Genomic DNA, 18,413 nt, shown 5'->3' with positions numbered 1-18,413 from the left:
TACATCTCTGTGTGTAATGTGGATTTAGCATTTTCAGATTTTAAGATTATCTGGATCTTGCGTTGTTAAAGGAGTTATTAGCAAGTTTTGCTATTGCTACATAGCCAATGTTAGCATTAACAGCTGTTTACTTAACAGTCCAGAAGAAATGTGCCTCAAACTTCATTCTTTACTCACCAACAGCTGTGGTGGAAAGCAAACCTCTTGTTTTGCTTCTGTTTCTATCCCTTCTTTTCTTCTACTGAATTTAGCATGCTAAACAGCTCTTCCTACCCCTGTTGAACTGTCTGGTCACTGTCCAGTCTGTCCTGAAGAAGTAGCTGCTCAGAGGACATATTATAACCTCCTGTCATGTCAAGGCAACGATGACTGAAGCTCTTGGCAACAGCTCTTAATGCTAACACTGGCTATATAGCAATAGCAAAACTTACAAATAGCTCCTTTAAGTGATGAAAAAATCCTGGATCTGCCTCTTTAACCAAACCCCAAACAACAGCAAATTAATGGAACAACAACAGATGTGGAAGAAAACATAACCTTGGCAAAGGTAACTAAGATTGGTGCGTTTTTCCCCTGTCATCCACAATGAGACCATTCCATACTCAAACAAATCTGTGTAAGTGACATGCTTTATTGGAAGTATTTGCAAAACAATAAGGAGAAAACTTCCTGGTTTGTTTGTGAAACTTCTGATTAAGAGAGTGGTGCACAGCACAACTGTTCCTCAAGCACATCATACAGCCCCATCAGTATCAGTATGTATCATAATGAAGACCTATTCATAAAGATATTCAGATAGAACACCAGATAAATTCAGATATCATCAGGATAGCTGATGTAAGAATCATCTGTGAATGCATTGCAAAAACAGTTGTCTCCTCAAATTGTTGAATATCCACACAAAACAGCTTCAGCGCTAAAAAGTCAGTATCTGCTTTAAAAAGACTGCACTGACCCTGTTTGAACCAGCTGCCTCTCTTCAGCCTCCCTCCTGCTCCTGCTATAATAGATTCCTTTGTGTATTCTCATATTACTGCTGAATCAATTTATTATGAAGGTCAAACAATATTGTGGTATTCAAAATAGTTTTATTATGGTGGTGAAATAGACTTACTCTTTCTTTACAGCTCCGGGAAAGACTGAACAATGAAAATCCTTAAAACCTTTTTGCAGTTTACTGTGTTCCTCTGTTCCTTTCAGCATAGTCTCTTATATTAAAACATAATGTAACATGTTGTGTGACATCCTTGTTGATGGACATTTGTTTCTTGCTTTTACTCAGACTTTGCAACAATAAGCCTGTGAATTCTTCTTGACAACATTACAATGTACCTTACCACCAGGGGTTAAGTTTGTTGTGCAAGCATTCCCCAGGGGAGCTATTTTTCTCTTGCCACCTACATCTATACCTCACTAATTCATGACCTGTCTATAAATGCTTTGTTAGTAACAATGCCACCCCCGAAGCTACTGGCTTAAAGATCAGAGAAAGAAGCGCTGTCATTTGCAAATTTCCTCTGACAAACGCACATAATTACAGGAATTAGCCCGCTATTTTGTCATTAGCCTTCACTTTCAATGAGCCAATAATGAAAAGAGAAACGAGTCAGAGACAAAGACAGATGTCTTTAGAGGATTTCAAGACACTTCCCCCCCCCACCTCTTAGCCCACACATTCAATTTTCTGTTTTATTAATATTATTAATGTAGTCATTCTTGAAGCTTTGAAGCCGAGAGTTTTTTCTTCTGATTGGTATTGTGTGAGCACTGATGGCTCAGCTCAAGGGAAGTCAGAGTGATTTCAGATGCACTTTGTTAGCGTCATGATGAAAATGGCAGCTCGCCTTTTTAAAGGCATATATTTACAAGCATGATTATGGGGTGTGTGTTCAAATAAATGAAGCCAAACAATGACACACAATCAGGACTTCATAAGCCAACGAAAGGCCACAGACAGATTAATAGGTGCTTTGCAGACACACACACGCACAAACTTGTTTCACTATCACATACATGTACATGCAACAGCCTTTTGGAATTGCAGATATATGTGACACATTAGACAAGATTGTGTCCAGGACCATTCCATAGCCAAATGAGCAGGAGAAAGCAGTGATCTCACCTTATAATTTACTGTTGCCATTGTGGCAGTGAGGAACAGTTAGCTTTAAAGATAAGTTAACGGACATGTGAAGTATAATCTTGCTCAGCCTGTTCAAGTGACAGTAATAACACTGCAGCAATGGGGGACTTGTCAGGAACAGTTTTATGTGAATTTATGGGAATTCTTATTCTATCACGAAGACTGATACATACTGAGTAGAGAATGTAAACTGGCACTTAAAGCTCCACTCCCTAATTTCGTACTATCTCACAGATTTTTGCAGTGTTTGCACATTGCTGACTTGAGTGAGCATAATTATCGTTTTCTGATTTTAAAACTGCTTTGTCCCACATTTTTCATCATAATAATATTATTAATCATCACAATTTTGTTCTGTTGGTCAGACAAAACAAGACATTACTTTGGAGTTTCTGGAAACTGTGATGGATGTTTTTTGCTTTGGTTTGGTTTGGTTTTTTTACAGAAGAAATTATTAATTGATTATCCAAAGTCTGTCTTTAATAAGATAATCGTATTAATCCATCAATAGGTAAGGGCAAAACCAGAATAAATGGGTGGAAAAACACAACACTTCCACACAGGTACGTTGCATGCTATAATTATTACTATCCCATCATAGTCTGTGGCATGTATAAAAATGATGAACTGGACTAGTTGATTCTGATTTTGTATCGAGATGGGAAGCGGAAAAGATGTAAGTCACTTTGAAAGAGGGTTCATTGTTGGAGTACAGATGGCAGAAGCGTCAGTCAAAGATGCTTACATAACTAGTATTTCAACATGAGTAGAGACTAAAGTGATATCTACATTTAGATCTATGGGACAGACATTAATAAGCAGGGTTGGACATTTGATGACCATGATGCTCGAGTATAAGTGTGATTTGTACAGAAAAACAGAGGAGCAGCTCTTCCTCAGGTGACTGAGAATATCGGTGCAGGGCGTGATCAGACTGTGTGAACAACAACAGTCTGATCAATTGTTAAATGATTGTTAAATGCCTATGGGATAATAATAATAAAATGTGTGTGAATGCAAAATCTTTATTGAAAGTGACGTGGTGATTATGATTATTATGGCTAAGCTTGGCATGGAAGCACAGACTGGACTGCGTTTTCCACAACGTTCTCCATTCCACAGAAGAAGAATCTGTGAATGAAGAAAAGAAAAAAGAGACAGAAACTGAGACATTGCAGAAGAGAATCTAAAGGGAGGAGGCTAAATCTTTTCCCATCACTACATTTTATTCCTGTTTGGAAGCTATGAAACAAAGGGGGTGACAAAGCATCAGACTGGACTGCGTTTTCCACAACGTAGTTATTTCAGGATGTATTCTACCATATTACTTCACCACAATTGCAACCCCAGCTGCCCTTACCACTAGATGGCACTAGTGGCAGTGACATGCTGCCCGCACGTGGTTAAAGCTGGTCCAAACACAGTACAGCACTGTTCATCATCTACATTTTCCTTCAAAGTCTTTTTGAATTTCCCATATGGTGTTTCCAGGGAGATCAACCTCTCTGTGGTCTGACTGACCCTAAACATCAGTAACACCACACACTGTCTGGCAATTTGTTTGTGAATGACTGTTTGGCTAACACAATGGATTTATATTTGTTCATGCATAGCCATTATAGCATATTAAAACATAGCAAATGAAACAAATATTTCCTTATTTGATGTACCACCAATTTTTGTCATCATCAAATCTGCAGAGTGATGCAAAGAATGCTGCAACTTTAATAGTTTACTACATATTTTGTTTCAATGAGGTCAGAATTAAAAGCAAAAATATGTTTAAGGGGTAGAACTGGTTGATTTTCATTCACTGTTAATGTTATAGATATAAAGTGGAGACTGTTTTTCCTCCCCCCTGTCGCCAAGCGCTTGCTCTTTGTGGGAACTGTTGGGTTTTCTCTGTAACAAAGTAAGGTCTCGACCTTACCCTGTAAAGAGCCTTGAGATAATGTATATTATGATTTGGCGCTATACAAATAAAATTGAATTGAATTGAATTGAATTAGACAGAGCCCAATCCCCATGCTGTGATTCTTCATGTAACCACTAGGAGGTGTATTGCAAACATCAGTGAGAAAAATACAGTTAAAATATAATTTACTGGGGAAGGTAGACAGAAAGGAAATTAATAATATAATTATGTTTCATACTAATTCTATAGGCTGTTCACCTGCAGTCTTTTTTGGGTGAGAATTTCATTAGTAAAAGCTGCTGGCTGATTTAATTACCATCATCAATATTATGTATGTATTTAACTCTGCTCTTGGCCCTTGATCACTTCTAATCAAAATTACTCGCTATTTTATTTATTTATTTTTTCATTTTTGCATGATATTCTTGCATTTCTCTGTTCCTTTGGGAAAAAATGCCAAACAACTTGATTTCTACTTACAGTAGAACTGCACTTTAAACAATCTATATATTTCTTTCTCTATTAAAGCGAAATAGCCTTTAACATGAGAGATTTTTGAGGATAAATAAATAAAATGAAAACTAAGTAATGGTTAAGTAAATATAACTAAAAATCATATACTCTATAGTGCAGTCTCTGCAGAAATACAGTCGCTTGCTTATGGAAGCGCTGAAAAGAGTTAATTTCACTGAGAATATGGACCACATATCACTGTTGACTGAAATAGCTCTACACTACACTCTATACACCTCAACGTTCACTGCCCTCAGTGATCAGAACATGTTCTTGGTTTTGGTTTTGTTGACTCATTATTACCAGTATCAGTTAGCATATTAATCTACCTAATAAATGTATCATAATGACTGCAACTTCTAATTAGAACATTTTGTATTCTATCACAATATTCGGTTTTGGTTAAAAACAGAAAGGTTTCCCTTATCATTCAGCACCACTGACATTATATACAGCCTGTATCACCAAACTGTCTATTCTCCAGTTGTACTGGAGAGACAGACTTACATCTTCTTGTCTTTTCCTCTTTGCACCTCCACTTTAGCTGCTCCATACTTGGGCTTCATTGGGTTCCAGATGTGGTTGTTCCACCGGAATTTCACCTCCATCACATCACCCACGTCCACCTCAGCATTGATTAGCATCTTGTACGTCCTTCCAGGCACCATTGTACCCCTACAGAAATTATCATTCTAATGTTGGAACAGGTTCATTCTTTAAAAAAATAAATTTCCTCTTGGAAAGCTTCATTACTGTAACAGAGTTTTGTGGTGATGTGATTTTAACTCACTGCATACAGTTTTACATACACTTTGGACTGCCATTGCAGTTTCTAGACACACATATTGAGCAAGAGTCAGGGTAATGTTATGTAGTTTTTTTTGTCTGGTTTGTGTTTCACTATCTCTGCTGACCAGGCTTGAGGGCTTCACCAACTCTATGTCCCTTTGTCTGATCAGGCAACTCCCTGCTGTCTGAATCACAGATCACAGGTCAGTGTAAGCTCAGCCACTGATCTACCCTTCATCTGCTCCTCTACAGTATGTCTGCTGAATATGCCCAGAGCAGAGGTGTTGGGCAATGTTGCAGTTTAACTAATAGCCACTAAATGCCCCCTCCAGAAAATCTCAGACCATGTAGGAAGGTTTAAAGATGAATACAGTGTCTCACTCATTTGCTCGATCAACTCCACTCATGACTCCTTCTTGTTAACCAGGTGTGAATTTTCTGGTGGTGATGAATAGTAATCCCAAATTCCAGCTTCAAAATGTCTCAGTTTTTCTACAGTTATTGAAGTTAGGAGGCATTTAAGAAACCCTCAGAGGAGTGGAAGGCACCTTGAGGACTGAGGGTTGACAACCCTAAGATGACACTGACCATGCACTGTGTGGGAAGGAGCATCTGACTGACAAAGGATTTATTTATTAAGTTTACATAAAACCAAATAATGTTAAAGTATTCTGTTTGATTTTGTTGTGAAAATAAACTTTAAACATCACAACTTGCCTTTTGCAGTGCAACCTTTTGATTAAATAGGACTGTAAGGAGCACATTTCAAACAAAGGAGACAGGCCCTCTTCAGCAACTTTACCCTACCAGTGATGTTACATGGATTAAAACCCCTGTTATGCTCCACAGAGGAGTGCACGACATTCTTACACATAAAGCTGGTACTCCTTGGTGCTGTCATTGTCTCCAGTGAGTGCCACAAACATGAATCCTGGGTTAGGCCAGCTGGGGCCATCAAGGGTCACTGTCACGCTGTAGCTGTAACCTAGAAATGACAAGAAATAGGCAGCAGTCACATTATTTCATTTCATAGTTTTGGTATAGTGTCATAACTTGATACATGCATACACATAGTTTTGCAGTGAAAACCTTGAAACAAACAAATCCTTTATACTGTTTTTTTTTTTTCAAGTTTGGTACATGGCATAGTACACTGCTTCCAGGAAACAGCTTTGCACTTTAAATGCTATTGATCTTTCCTATCTATATTGCTTACCTATGACCAAAAAGCAATTGAAAATGGAAGCATTACAACATTTAACGGCATTTTTAACTCACTTGAGTACTGAGTGCAAAGTTTAGCTTGCTTTAAGCAGTATATGTGACAAATTTTTCCCCTTTGGGCCCACAACAGCTGACTGCACTCACTGTTAAAATCATTATTGATCATACATACCTGTATATAGCCAACAACTTCATACAATGAAATACAACAAAGCATAAACTGCTTTACTTTTACTCAGTAGCCAAGCAGGTCATGTTAGCATGCCCTGCAGTCTTAAGGTCTAAAATGTGAAATGACTAAAATTTAAAAATCTTGAAAGCTTTAAAGTTTGACATTCTATAACTCTTGAACTTCCCAGCACCATTCTAAGAGGTCAACTTTTCAGGACATGAAATGGCTTTGTTTTCATTTTAGATTTCCAAATTCATCTGAAAGGGATTTTTTATGACCCTGTTGGGATGGACAATAGTTGCGGCATATTGAGTGGACTGGACACTAATGATACGAAAAAGTTTCAATGTGTAAGTCACACTGTTATTTTTGCCAGGACAGGATACTTACAGCCAAAAGGCTTTGAACTGCCTGTGTTGAGGAAGTACTTCGTCTTTGAACTGCCATCAGTTACAGTGAACCTGTCGGCATAGTGGCCCATCAGAGGACATTTGGTGTTTGAACATGGGAAACACTTTCCCTGTGAAGACAAGGATATGGCAAGGTGTGAAGGATGAGCTCACCGTATGATGGAGTGTAACAGTCTTCTCCTGTCAATGAACAGTCAAGGAAGAGTGACGACCCTAACAGACTTTTCCTCCTATAGTCCTTTAAAATGTTGCAGATTGCCACCTTATAAATATGGCTATGCAGTAAGTTACTGTGTGGGAACAGACTGACTTTGTGGCTGTCAGCTATGGCTGCAGGAATAACACCAGAAAGCGTTTATGAGGTGAACGACAAGGAGGTGCTGTCATCTCTCAACAGGGACATAGTCATATGAGGTCATGCTTGGCTCTCCCTGGACCCTCTTTGATCGGGACATGTGTCCAAAGCAGGGATAAACTGTCATTAACACCAACAGCTGCAGATACAAGCCCTCCCCACGGAAGACATGAGGGAAGCCCATTTGCATCGCCCCTTCTGCTACAACAAAAATCCAATTTTGCCGAACTGACTTCAAAACTAAAGAAATGGTTCATAGCCATATCAGTGTCATACAGCAGCAACAGGTGGCAATCCCATACACATGCTGGGAGGTTGGAGATATGGGCCGCCTCTCCTGCACTCCCCTTGTCTGAGCCCATTTGATAGCCCTGACTCACTTTTTAAAATGAGTACTTATCCCTCCCCTAGATCCCTCATCTGTGACCCCTGCCACCAGAATCTTTTTGGGGGCCATTAAAGCTGCAATAGATACTACAATAGACATTTTTATTACAAATCCACCTAACTTTTCATACAAAGTGTGACTCCTGTACAAAAGAATATCAGATTATGCACAACATATTTTGATCCACTGATCCAGTGTTATTTTAGGACTTTAGGAGGTTTACTGGTGACAAGAATCTGTGACTTTATAACAACACTCACTAAACATCTGTTTCTGCACTTTATAACAATTGTCAAGTTTCAGACTGAAATCAGTCATTTCAATGGAATTAGTGTATTCACTCATGGAAGATCTTTAACACAAAGCTTTTAACCATCAAACCTTCTTAACAGTGCTGACCTTTGAGAGTCCAAAATGTAAACTCTTACACTCACATGCAAACACATTTCCCTGTCACTTTCAGGTCAAAACTAAGCAAGCAAGCAACATTTACTCAAATACTATGAAAACTTAAGTCAAATGCTACGTACTGAGTTAGCCTACTATACTTTGCAGATAGACAAAAACAGTTTTCATAAATTAGCTTCACCTCAACCAGTCACATTAAAAAGCTACTTGTGTCAATGCACATGATTTAATAATATTATGTAATAATATTATGAAAGTATATACTGTACTGTGTATAACAATTTCACAAACTGAAGGGGCTTCTGCAGTACCTGTATGTCATTCTGATGTACTTGAAAGAGGAAAACAAGCCAGACTTTTACCTTTTACATTTTGATAGTTGCTTTTACTCAAGTTAAGGATTTGAATACTTCTTCCTCCAAGGATAACACCAGGCAAAAAGGAGAAATCAGCAGTGAAGACAATCCAGTGTTAAGATATTAGGATATTATTTAGGCTAAAGGATGTAAAGTAAGGGGTGTATTCCTTAGCATTTCAAATTTTCTTAAATGACAGAGTTATCAAAAAAGATTTTGACTGCAACCCTAAAAGATACATTTAAAATAACAAATTTTCCATTACTGCCACACACTTACAGCAGCAAAACTGTCCTCGTCAGAGCAGGGAAATCCCACAAAGCCTTGGGGTTTAACCATGCTCTCAGTGTAGTACTGGTAGGCTCGGACATGGTTGCAGGCATCAAACTTCATAGTACCTGGGAAAAGGTTGGATTCAGTGATGACAGGGAAGAGGAGAAGTGAAAGGGAGGATAAAGTAAGGAGGAATAAGAGAAGAGATATGAATGCTTATTCATGTCTTGAATCTCAGTTAGCCAGAATACGAACTGATGACTGAGTTCAGTGACAAGCTGTCAGCTGATGGGGAGAATTATATTTAAAACTACCAGGGTACAACATTGCTAAGATTTTGAAAATCAGCATTGATTTACACAGCAACTAGGTTTCCGAAGAAATGAGAGTTTTGTCAGTCGTGAAAAAATAAATCTAAAAAATTAAATGAATAAAATAAATAAATAAATGAATAGATAAAAAAAGTGTAAAAGACAGAATGTGAGACAGAGACAGAGAGGCAGTGCTGGTTAGAGACGGACATAGAGAGAGGTCATGGCTTCTGTTGTTTTCTCTTCCAGTACAGGGCACACACCAGGCGCTCCAAGAACTCCAGCTATGCAGCCCTGGCTCCCGCTCTCCCTCTCTTATCTATAGGATCAAAAGTGGCATATTCAGCTGTGCCAACACCCCCTCCCCCCACCCCTGACCCAGGCATGGCACCAATGCTGCCACTTGAGCCTTGCTACTCAGCAGCACATTTCAAAAGAAGGCCGTCGTCATTCATTTTAGAAAATATTTACTCAGATGGGACCAGCAGGAATAACTTGCCTGGGGTTTCTTTACGATTTTTCCATTGGGACAACTCCAATATTCCACGAGGGGGGGGGGGCTCTGCATTGTAAGTTGTATGAAAAAATAGGATGTATGACTCATTGTGTTATGTATAGGAAGAGTAGCTGTAATGAAGCCTGCAGATTTCAGAACACTTGATGTGCAGTGTCTAGAGCATATCAAAGCAGAATTATGAAGGTCACATCATGTGCTTTTAAGTTTATTACACTCTCATGACAGTGTAATAAACTTACAACCTAACAACTACAAGGGGATTTGGACCAACCAGAGCAGAACAGAAAACAGATTTTTAAAACACTGAGAATTTATTGAGATTGTTTTATTGATCCTGATTTTTTACACTTCCTGTCATGTAAGGTTTATAGACCAATTTGCTAATGCTGAACCCATCTCATATGTAAGCTGTTAATCCTTATGTAGTCGAAAGGGAAAAATAATGCAATTCCCATAAACACCATGAGAGGACACCATTGCTTTTGTGTGCCCCTGCAATCCAAGGGATGTTGGGGAACAACATAGACAGAGACTCATGGATGTAAGATAATATGAGAGACCCAACTGGTCACCAACCTACAGTGCATCCGGAAAGTATTCACAGCGCTTCACTTTTTCCACATTTTGTTATGTTACAGCCTTATTCCAAAATGGATTAAATTCATTTTTTTACCATAAAGTTCTACACACAATACCCAATAATGACAAAGTGAAAAAAGTTTGCTTGAAATTTTTGCAAATATATTAAAAATAAAAAACAAAAAACATCACATGTACATAAGTATTCACAGCCTTTGCCACGACATTCAAAATTGAGCTCAGATGCATCCTGTTTCCACTGACCATCCTTCAGATGTTTCTACAACTTGATTGGAGTCCACCTGTGGTAAATTCAGTTGATTGGACATGATTTGGAAAGGCACACACCTGTCTATATAAGGTCCCATAGTTGACAGTGCATGTCAGAGCACAAACCAAGCCATGAAGTCCAAGGAATTGTCTGTAGACCTCCAAGACAGGATTGTATCGAGGCACAGATCTGGGGAAGGGTACAGAAAAATTTTCGCAGCATTGAAGGTCCCAATGAGCACAGTGGCCTCCATCATCCGTAAATGGAAGAAGTTTGGAACCACCAGGACTCTTCCCAGAGCTTGCCGCCCGGGCAATCTGAGTGATCGGGGCAGAAGGGCCTTAGTCAGGGAGGTGACCAAGAACCTGATGGTCACTCTGACATGGTGGTGGCAGCATCATGCTGTGGGGATGTTTTTCAGCAGCAGGAACTGGGAGACTAGTCAGGGTCGAGGGAAAGATGAATGCAGCAATGTACAGAGACATCCTTGATGATAACCTGCTCCAGAGCGCTCTGGACTGAATCTTCCAACAGGACAACAACCCTAAGCATACAGCCAAGATAATAAAGGAGTGGCTTCGGGACAACTCTGTGAATGTTATCGAGTGGCCCAGCCAGAGCCCAGACTTGAACCCGATTAAACATCTTTGGACAGATCTGAAAATGGCTGTGCACCAACGCTCCCCCTCCAACCTGATGGAGCTTGAGAGGTTCTGCTAAGAAGAATGGGAGAAACTGCCCAGAAATATGTGTGCCAAGCTTGTAGCATCATACTCAAGAAGACTTGAGGCTGTAATTGCCGCCAAAGGTGCTTCAACAAAGCATTGAGCAAAGGCTGTGAATACTTATGTACATATTATATTTTTGTTTGTTAAGTTTCAAGCAAACTTTTTTCACTTTGTCATTATGGGGTATTGTGTGTAGAATTTTGAGGTAAAAAATTAATTTAATCCATTTTGGAATAAGGCTGTAACATAACAAAATGTGGAAAAAGTGAAGCGCTGTGAATACTTTCTGGATGCAGTGTACATCATGCGAGAGCACAAAACCATGGTACTTCCTTCACTTGCAGAAGCAATAACACTAAATATAATTGAGGCAGCAGTAGTCGCATAGAAATGTACAATATTTTCCTGGAGAGAGGGTTACTGGATTGGGATGTGGTTGGGCTGTTGCAGCTGAAAATTGTTTTAACTCGTTTTTTTTTTCCATAAAAATGTGACAAAGATATGATGTTTTTTAAGCTATTTTTCTAATCATTTGAATCTAATTCTAATGTAAAAGCCAAAATCCTGCTCTGGCAGGAGCCTATATGAGTTTTATTGACACAGAAACTAGACACAACAATGGGAAGAAATCCAAACATTGAGTGTTGTGCAGTCTTTGACTGGGTGGCAGAAAAAGTTGAACAATAACAAAATCTTCAATGTGATTGTTGCTGTTCCACTTTGTCTATTAAAATTTGTTTCTGTGCCTCACTTTATCTCACCTTCCCAGATAGCATCCAGATCAGTGGGCGTGCCTTTGTTGGCGGAGCAGCCGGGCATCAGCCCTCCTCCATTCGGATAAAAGTCAATGTGACCCACAGATTGTGACATCCCCAGACCTGAGATGATTGAAACAGAAATCACTTATTGTACAGACACATAAGATTTCTTTCAAACTGATGATGATGATTGCACTTCAGTTCAATTATTTACTCTGTTCTACCTGTATTAGTCACTTTCATGGAAACTGGCAGGAACTGTTTTTAAGAGAACTGAATATTATTTTTGCATTTTGCAATTTAAGAACAAATTCTAAAACTTATAGGTACAGTAAACTAATATGGGCCAGACTTTTAGAAAGTACACTGAATACTTCCCTTTTTGATCTTATTCATTGTGACCAACAGTGATATGTACCAAGTTTGGAGTTAAAAGGAAGTCCATCGGTGTGAATGACATCCACAAAGGCAGCATCGCTGGTGTCCAGACGCACAGATGCATTAGTGTCCTGGAAGTAAGGTTCAGCTGGGTCCAGTCCTACACAGAGCAAGAATGGTTTTAAAACACAAAGGTCTGTGGTCTGAAAGATAAGATGCTGTAGATTCACTTGTTTGCCAAAATAAAATTGTGGTGTGGGACAGGGACAATAAATAAAACATTTTAAACATTTTTCAACAATTTAAAATGAGCCAAATCCAAACTGTCTTCGAGCCAGAAAATAATATGAAAAGCTGCACTACCATGAGTCAGATAGAATTTGCACACAGTTAAAATCACTATGTGCAGAAATATTACATGATTACACTATAGCATTTCACCCATTATTCTAATGACACACATTTTATTAGAAAGATAAGCCAACTGAAAACTGATTCAGTCTATGTGTTGCTTTTTTGCCCAATTTTTCTGTTGCCCTGAGGGTATCATACAATAAGTATTTCAAGTAACTATATTTTTTGGTGATAGTGTATCAAATTATTTGCAGTTTATTAAACAACTTTCTCTTGTGATCATCTGACAGAGACCATTTGGTGTTTTGAGCACAGATCTTCAAAGGTTTAAAAGAATCTATAATGAAATTATATATTTAGCAAACATAGTGTCATCAATTGAATTAAATATTAGACATTAGTTAAAATTCAGTTTCACAAAATGAAATAACGTGTAATAATGTAATAATGTATGGTTTTTAAAACTGAAAACCCTACATGTTCTCAAACAAAAATTTTTTCACAAAAACATATCTTTTCATGTGAATCAGAGAGCTGATCCAAAAATGTACAAAAGCATAGTTTTTTTTCACTGTCTTTACACAGTGGGTGACTTCAGCTGTACTGTTCCTGCCACATGTTCTATGCAGCTACTGTAATAGGTTAACATAGTTAAACATCCAGACAAACTTGATCTTCATGAGCCAGGAAGCTCCTTCACTGACAGTCTTCCTGTATGAAAATTAAGGAGTGAAACTGTGATAGAAAGACTTGGAAAAGACTTAGAATGAAGGCCATTGCTTTCAAGGGTGTGGCAGTGTAATATCATGTGTATGTCTGTTCTCCTTGTAACTTTTTTTACTAGTGGGGCTCCCTGCACCCCTATACACAGCAGATCTCTTGCAGTGGATCAGTAAGTAGTACAGTGCAAACCAGTGTGATACAGAATGAGCAGCTACCACAAGCAATATACATAACCTCCTTTTACTGACGAAAATGAGAGGGCAAAACATCAGCTAACAGACCATTATCAAGTGTAGGTGCTGCAGCAGCTTTACCTGTGATACGTGCAAGACCTGTGATCCTGCTACCAGCGTCTCCTGCAGCATGAGCCCCGAGGCTGTGTCCGATAATATGGAACTTATCAGCCTTCTGCTTGTAGTTGCCCTGTGTTATGCAACATGTATGTTAAAGTCAAAGATAATGTATCTACCACGCTATCATACATCCAACATACAGTATGCCACATACCACTGTGCATATGAGAATATCCTCTCAACGTCCAGTTGTGTCTGTCTGTGTCCTGTCCACCCTGTCTGTTGTGTAATTTTATTTTTATACGTTTCTGACGTAAATAACAGTCATTAAACATGACTGTTATTTTGTACGTGTACGTGCTGGTGTCAGACAGTTAATGAAGTACTGTGTTTACCATGAGGAATGTGATCATGGACGCCACCTGAGCAGCCACCACCCTGACATTATTGGCAGCCTGAGCATAATGAGTCTTCACACCTTTCTTCCACTCCACAGCAATGCAGTTCACATTCTCCCACATCAGCATCACCTAGACAGAGCAACAAGTTAGTCAACACAGAGTTTATGTAATTAAGGATTAAAAGGTCAATTCACTCAACTTACAGAAGTATTATTTACACTTAGCCCTGGTGACATAAAGATTTATTCATATAGCACTTTTGACAACAAAAATCACAAGTTGCTTCACAATAAAAATCAAACAGACAGGGCAGTATCACCCTAAGATAATAAGATAGAATTAACAAGAAATAACAACAACAAAAGAGTAAGAACATCATTTAATAAAAGAGAGGGAACATAAAAAATTAAACAGAAAATAATCCTTGTATGTGAAAACATACTTGGCAATAAAACTGATTCTGATTCTGATTCTGATTCTGATAAGCCTTGAGAAAATGCATGAATTATTGAATCATTGATCTCAGATTGACAGGTGAACTATTGCAGAATTCAGGGACAAAGATAGGCTGCACTTGGCCTCCATCAAATAGATACTGGTTAGCCTACCTGGGTGACTTTAAGCTAGTGTATATACACAACCATTCAGATCTCATAGTCGAAATTTTAATCATAAATATTTTATGAAGCATCTGGATTAAACTGTCATTGTGGGTTCTTCCCATATAATATAATTCTAGAATGAATAACGTGCCTTCCTACCTTACATGTCTCCTGTGGCCAGTCCTCATCTCTACTTTCCAAATACCCTGGAATGATGAATCGAGTCTTTCTCATCCCGTTATAGTTTGAGGCCTGGATGGTTTGGTCAGGCTTGATCTCCTGACAGTTTAAACAGAAAAGCAATGATGAACACATTGAGAGCTTAAAGAATTGATTCCCATTTTTTCAAATTTGTCTCAACACATTGATACATATGTACACATTATACATTAAAAGCATAAATAAGTGACGAGGGACAAAATTCAGATCAGATTAATCAGAAATTAACAAAATATTAATTAATAACTTAAGTCAATATTAATATTTACTAAATAGGGACAGGCTTGCCAATCCGATTTAGTAAAAAAATATACTATCAATTTGGAACTCTATACTGATTTACTGATTAATAATTAACTTAATAACTAAATAACAACCAAAATGACCATATAAATAGTTTAAAGTTGAAGGATTTGGAGTTCAGCAGAGCAGAGGTTGGCAACATTCACCTTGCACCATTAATAGACCAGGAGGTCTATTTAAAGAATTTATTTGAAGAAGCAACAAATTGTACTATATATATGTATGTGTGTGTGTGTGTGTGTGTGTGTCTGTGTGTCTGTGTGTGTGTATGATTAAATATGGCCACTGGTACCACATGCCATGCAGGGTAGAGAGATAGTGTGTTTCTCTGTTTATGACTAAAGACTAAACTGTAAAATAAAGGTGCCAGAATAAAAGAGGGATAAGTTACATTCTAGACCTAGTCCTGGATGTACTACAAATATGTTGGTAAAGACTCCTGTGCTATGTTATGCTAGGCTAGTCCCAGTTAACATGACCCAGCCAAAGGAGAGACAGAGAGCAATGCAGGCTTGTGGTGCTTCCTGGTGGGTTACAGGCCTGTCTGGCTGTGTGACCTTAGCGTCTCTGAGGTCACTTGTCACTGGTCCTTTATTCTTCTTGCAGAGTCATGTGCTCAACACTAACACTGCTTCTGTCAGTCTGTCTTTTGAATGAATTTGAATGAAGGAATTTTGTTAAAAAAAAAGAAAAAAAAAGAAAATGTAACAGAATAATTAATTAAATGAACCACTCCTCACCTGGTAGTAACGGTTATTCTGGGTGAAAAGCAAGAAGCGGGTGGTGATCTCCTTGGGATTCCAGGGCAGGACAGATGCTGGTCTCTGGACAGTGCCCCCCCAGGGAGGCAGGTCATTAAAGCAGCCTAGCTCATCAAAACAGACTTCGGCTGCTGTATATATGGAGATCATAGCACCAGGATAAACCCTCACATGCAGTTTTGATATCACATATATCATATATAATATACTGTCCTTTAGATTCATGAAGTTTTGAAGCTTTGTAGGCTGAACATTTCCTTCACAGACCTTTACAAAAGAAATGACTCTTGAATTTTACATAAAGGTTGCAGATAGGAAACCAAAAAGGATGTTTTGTACTGCTAAGGTTATGCTGTAAACCAAGAAAAAACAGATCATTTTGTCCAAATCTAAAGATTTCTTGAATAAAAATTTGATTTGGGAACCTTTCCACAAGAGGGCACAATGTAAACACATGCTTTGTAAAAACAAGGCAGGAACAGAAACTCAGATAAAATATTTTATCCTTTAATCTTAGAACATTTTTAAGTTTCCTAAGATTTAAATATGCACACACAGATCTTTTGGTGAGGACTCAAAACAGTTTGTTCTGACAAGGTTACCGTATGACGCATGCAAAAAAAACATGCTATCCATTTAATTTGTCCATATCTGGAGCTTTCTTGGAAATTCAGCTTTGTCATCAAATTAATGAAAGATCATAATGGATGTGATGTCATTTGATTGATTGCATATTTTATTATAACTGTACCTTCCTGCTTTAGTTATCTCTAAGTACATTTTACATACACTATAATGGCTTTGAGTCTTACCTAGGATTTTATAATCAGGATATGACTTTTACATGGAAAATGAGAAGATCAAATCACAAGTATGACACATGTTAAATCTTGTCATATCCCTGTTCACAGAATTCTGTTGTCTGCATTCAGCATATATCAACTGAGTAAACTTTTCTATTGGAGTACTCCAACTAGCACAAAACATAACTGAGATATTCCATAAATGGGAGAGACCTTGATCTGAACTAAGGCCAGTTTCCAACTGAAGAAGTTACAGCATCTAAAAGTGGCAAAGATAAAACTAAGTACATAAGTAAGTAAGATTAGTTTCTCAGAAATATGGTCAAATTTAACAAGTGGCTGCCTGCTGGTGGGAAGTTTGTGTGAAAATAAGACATAAACATTTAGAGTATTTGCATGTGGTTGAACTGTGCAATCATAAAGAACACAGAGCCTTACGTCTGAATATTTCACTCAGAGTAAACTCATATTATTTAAATGAAGAGCTAGAACATGCTGATACACAGTATATGATACTGTCAATCACTAATTCTGCTCTCTTGAAATGAAATAAAAACTGAAAAAACAGGCATAAATATATTGCCCTGTTGCCATTTCAATAAAACTGACTCAAAGAGTTAGAGTCAACTTACCATATGATATTGCATTAAGGAAGCAGAACAGACCCAAAAACCACATCCCATAAAGATTTTTGGTTGTAGAGAAATGAAACAATGATATGATTGGAATCATGCTGTGTATTCACCATGAGGCCAGAGAAGAAGGTAGTGAATGGACCCTGCACTGCTTTAAATACTCTGGCCAAATAAATGTCTGCCCACGTAGGAGTGGGAAACACACAGGTGACAGACACAGGTGACAAGGTGAGCTGATATGCCAGGTCAGAGACAGGCCACTTATTAGTTACATGTGTGCTTCATACAACCTTGACGCCTCCACCTGTCATTCAAAATTTGGACAGTGTTGAGAAATACGTGTTTTCCCATGTAGGGAGATGAGCATTCACAACTTCTCAGTAACTCATCAGAGCAACATGAATATAGTCACCACACACAAACAGTACAACCTGTGATAACAAGTGTGTGTCAGAGTTGTGTTGTTTTCAGATTGTAGCAGCAGTAATGGAACAAGCTTCAGCTCAACTTCCAAAAAATCATTTTTCTCCAACTCACTTAATTTCTGAATGTTTTTTAATATTATCAATAGAAAAAAATGAGCAGAGGTAGATTTATCCATTTCCCCAACCCATGCATCACCCACTCAAAAGACTTACATAGCCAAACAAGACACGAAACCCACTAGGACAAAAAAGAAAAGAAAACACATCATTCACAGGTTAACAAAATTAAAGTGAAGAAAATTATCAAGCTGGAGCAGGTACTGTTGTTTAGTTATAGACAGATGTTGATTCTCTAAACACAAATACATCAGTGTGGCAATGACTGGAAACTGACACTGAATGCTTG

At 38.2% G+C, this 18,413-nt stretch overlaps 1 protein-coding gene across 1 annotated transcript; it reads right to left on the bottom strand.

Annotated features, from left to right (window-relative positions):
• Positions 1 to 3,152: 3,152 nt before the first annotated feature.
• LOC139623352 (inactive pancreatic lipase-related protein 1-like) lies at positions 3,153 to 17,734 on the bottom strand. The gene is made up of 12 exons (XM_071481534.1): positions 17,580 to 17,734; positions 16,124 to 16,275; positions 15,021 to 15,140; positions 14,254 to 14,388; positions 13,880 to 13,988; positions 12,529 to 12,648; positions 12,114 to 12,230; positions 8,953 to 9,071; positions 7,147 to 7,276; positions 6,231 to 6,345; positions 5,079 to 5,246; positions 3,153 to 3,274 (listed from the first exon to the last, which is right to left on the bottom strand). Exons 1-12 carry the CDS (start codon positions 17,677 to 17,679, stop codon positions 3,205 to 3,207), a joined length of 1,455 nt encoding a protein of 484 aa, XP_071337635.1. The 5' UTR covers positions 17,680 to 17,734; the 3' UTR covers positions 3,153 to 3,204.
• Positions 17,735 to 18,413: the final 679 nt, after the last annotated feature.

Source organism: Trachinotus anak, unplaced genomic scaffold (assembly GCF_046630095.1).
Source record: "Trachinotus anak isolate AG129_WGS33_773 ecotype Australia unplaced genomic scaffold, CSIRO_AGI_Tana_v1 ptg000007l, whole genome shotgun sequence".
Taxonomy (NCBI): Eukaryota; Metazoa; Chordata; class Actinopteri; order Carangiformes; family Carangidae; genus Trachinotus; species Trachinotus anak.
The sequence above is the reverse complement of the archived record's forward strand: the minus strand, read 5'-3'. Positions and strand labels throughout refer to the sequence as shown.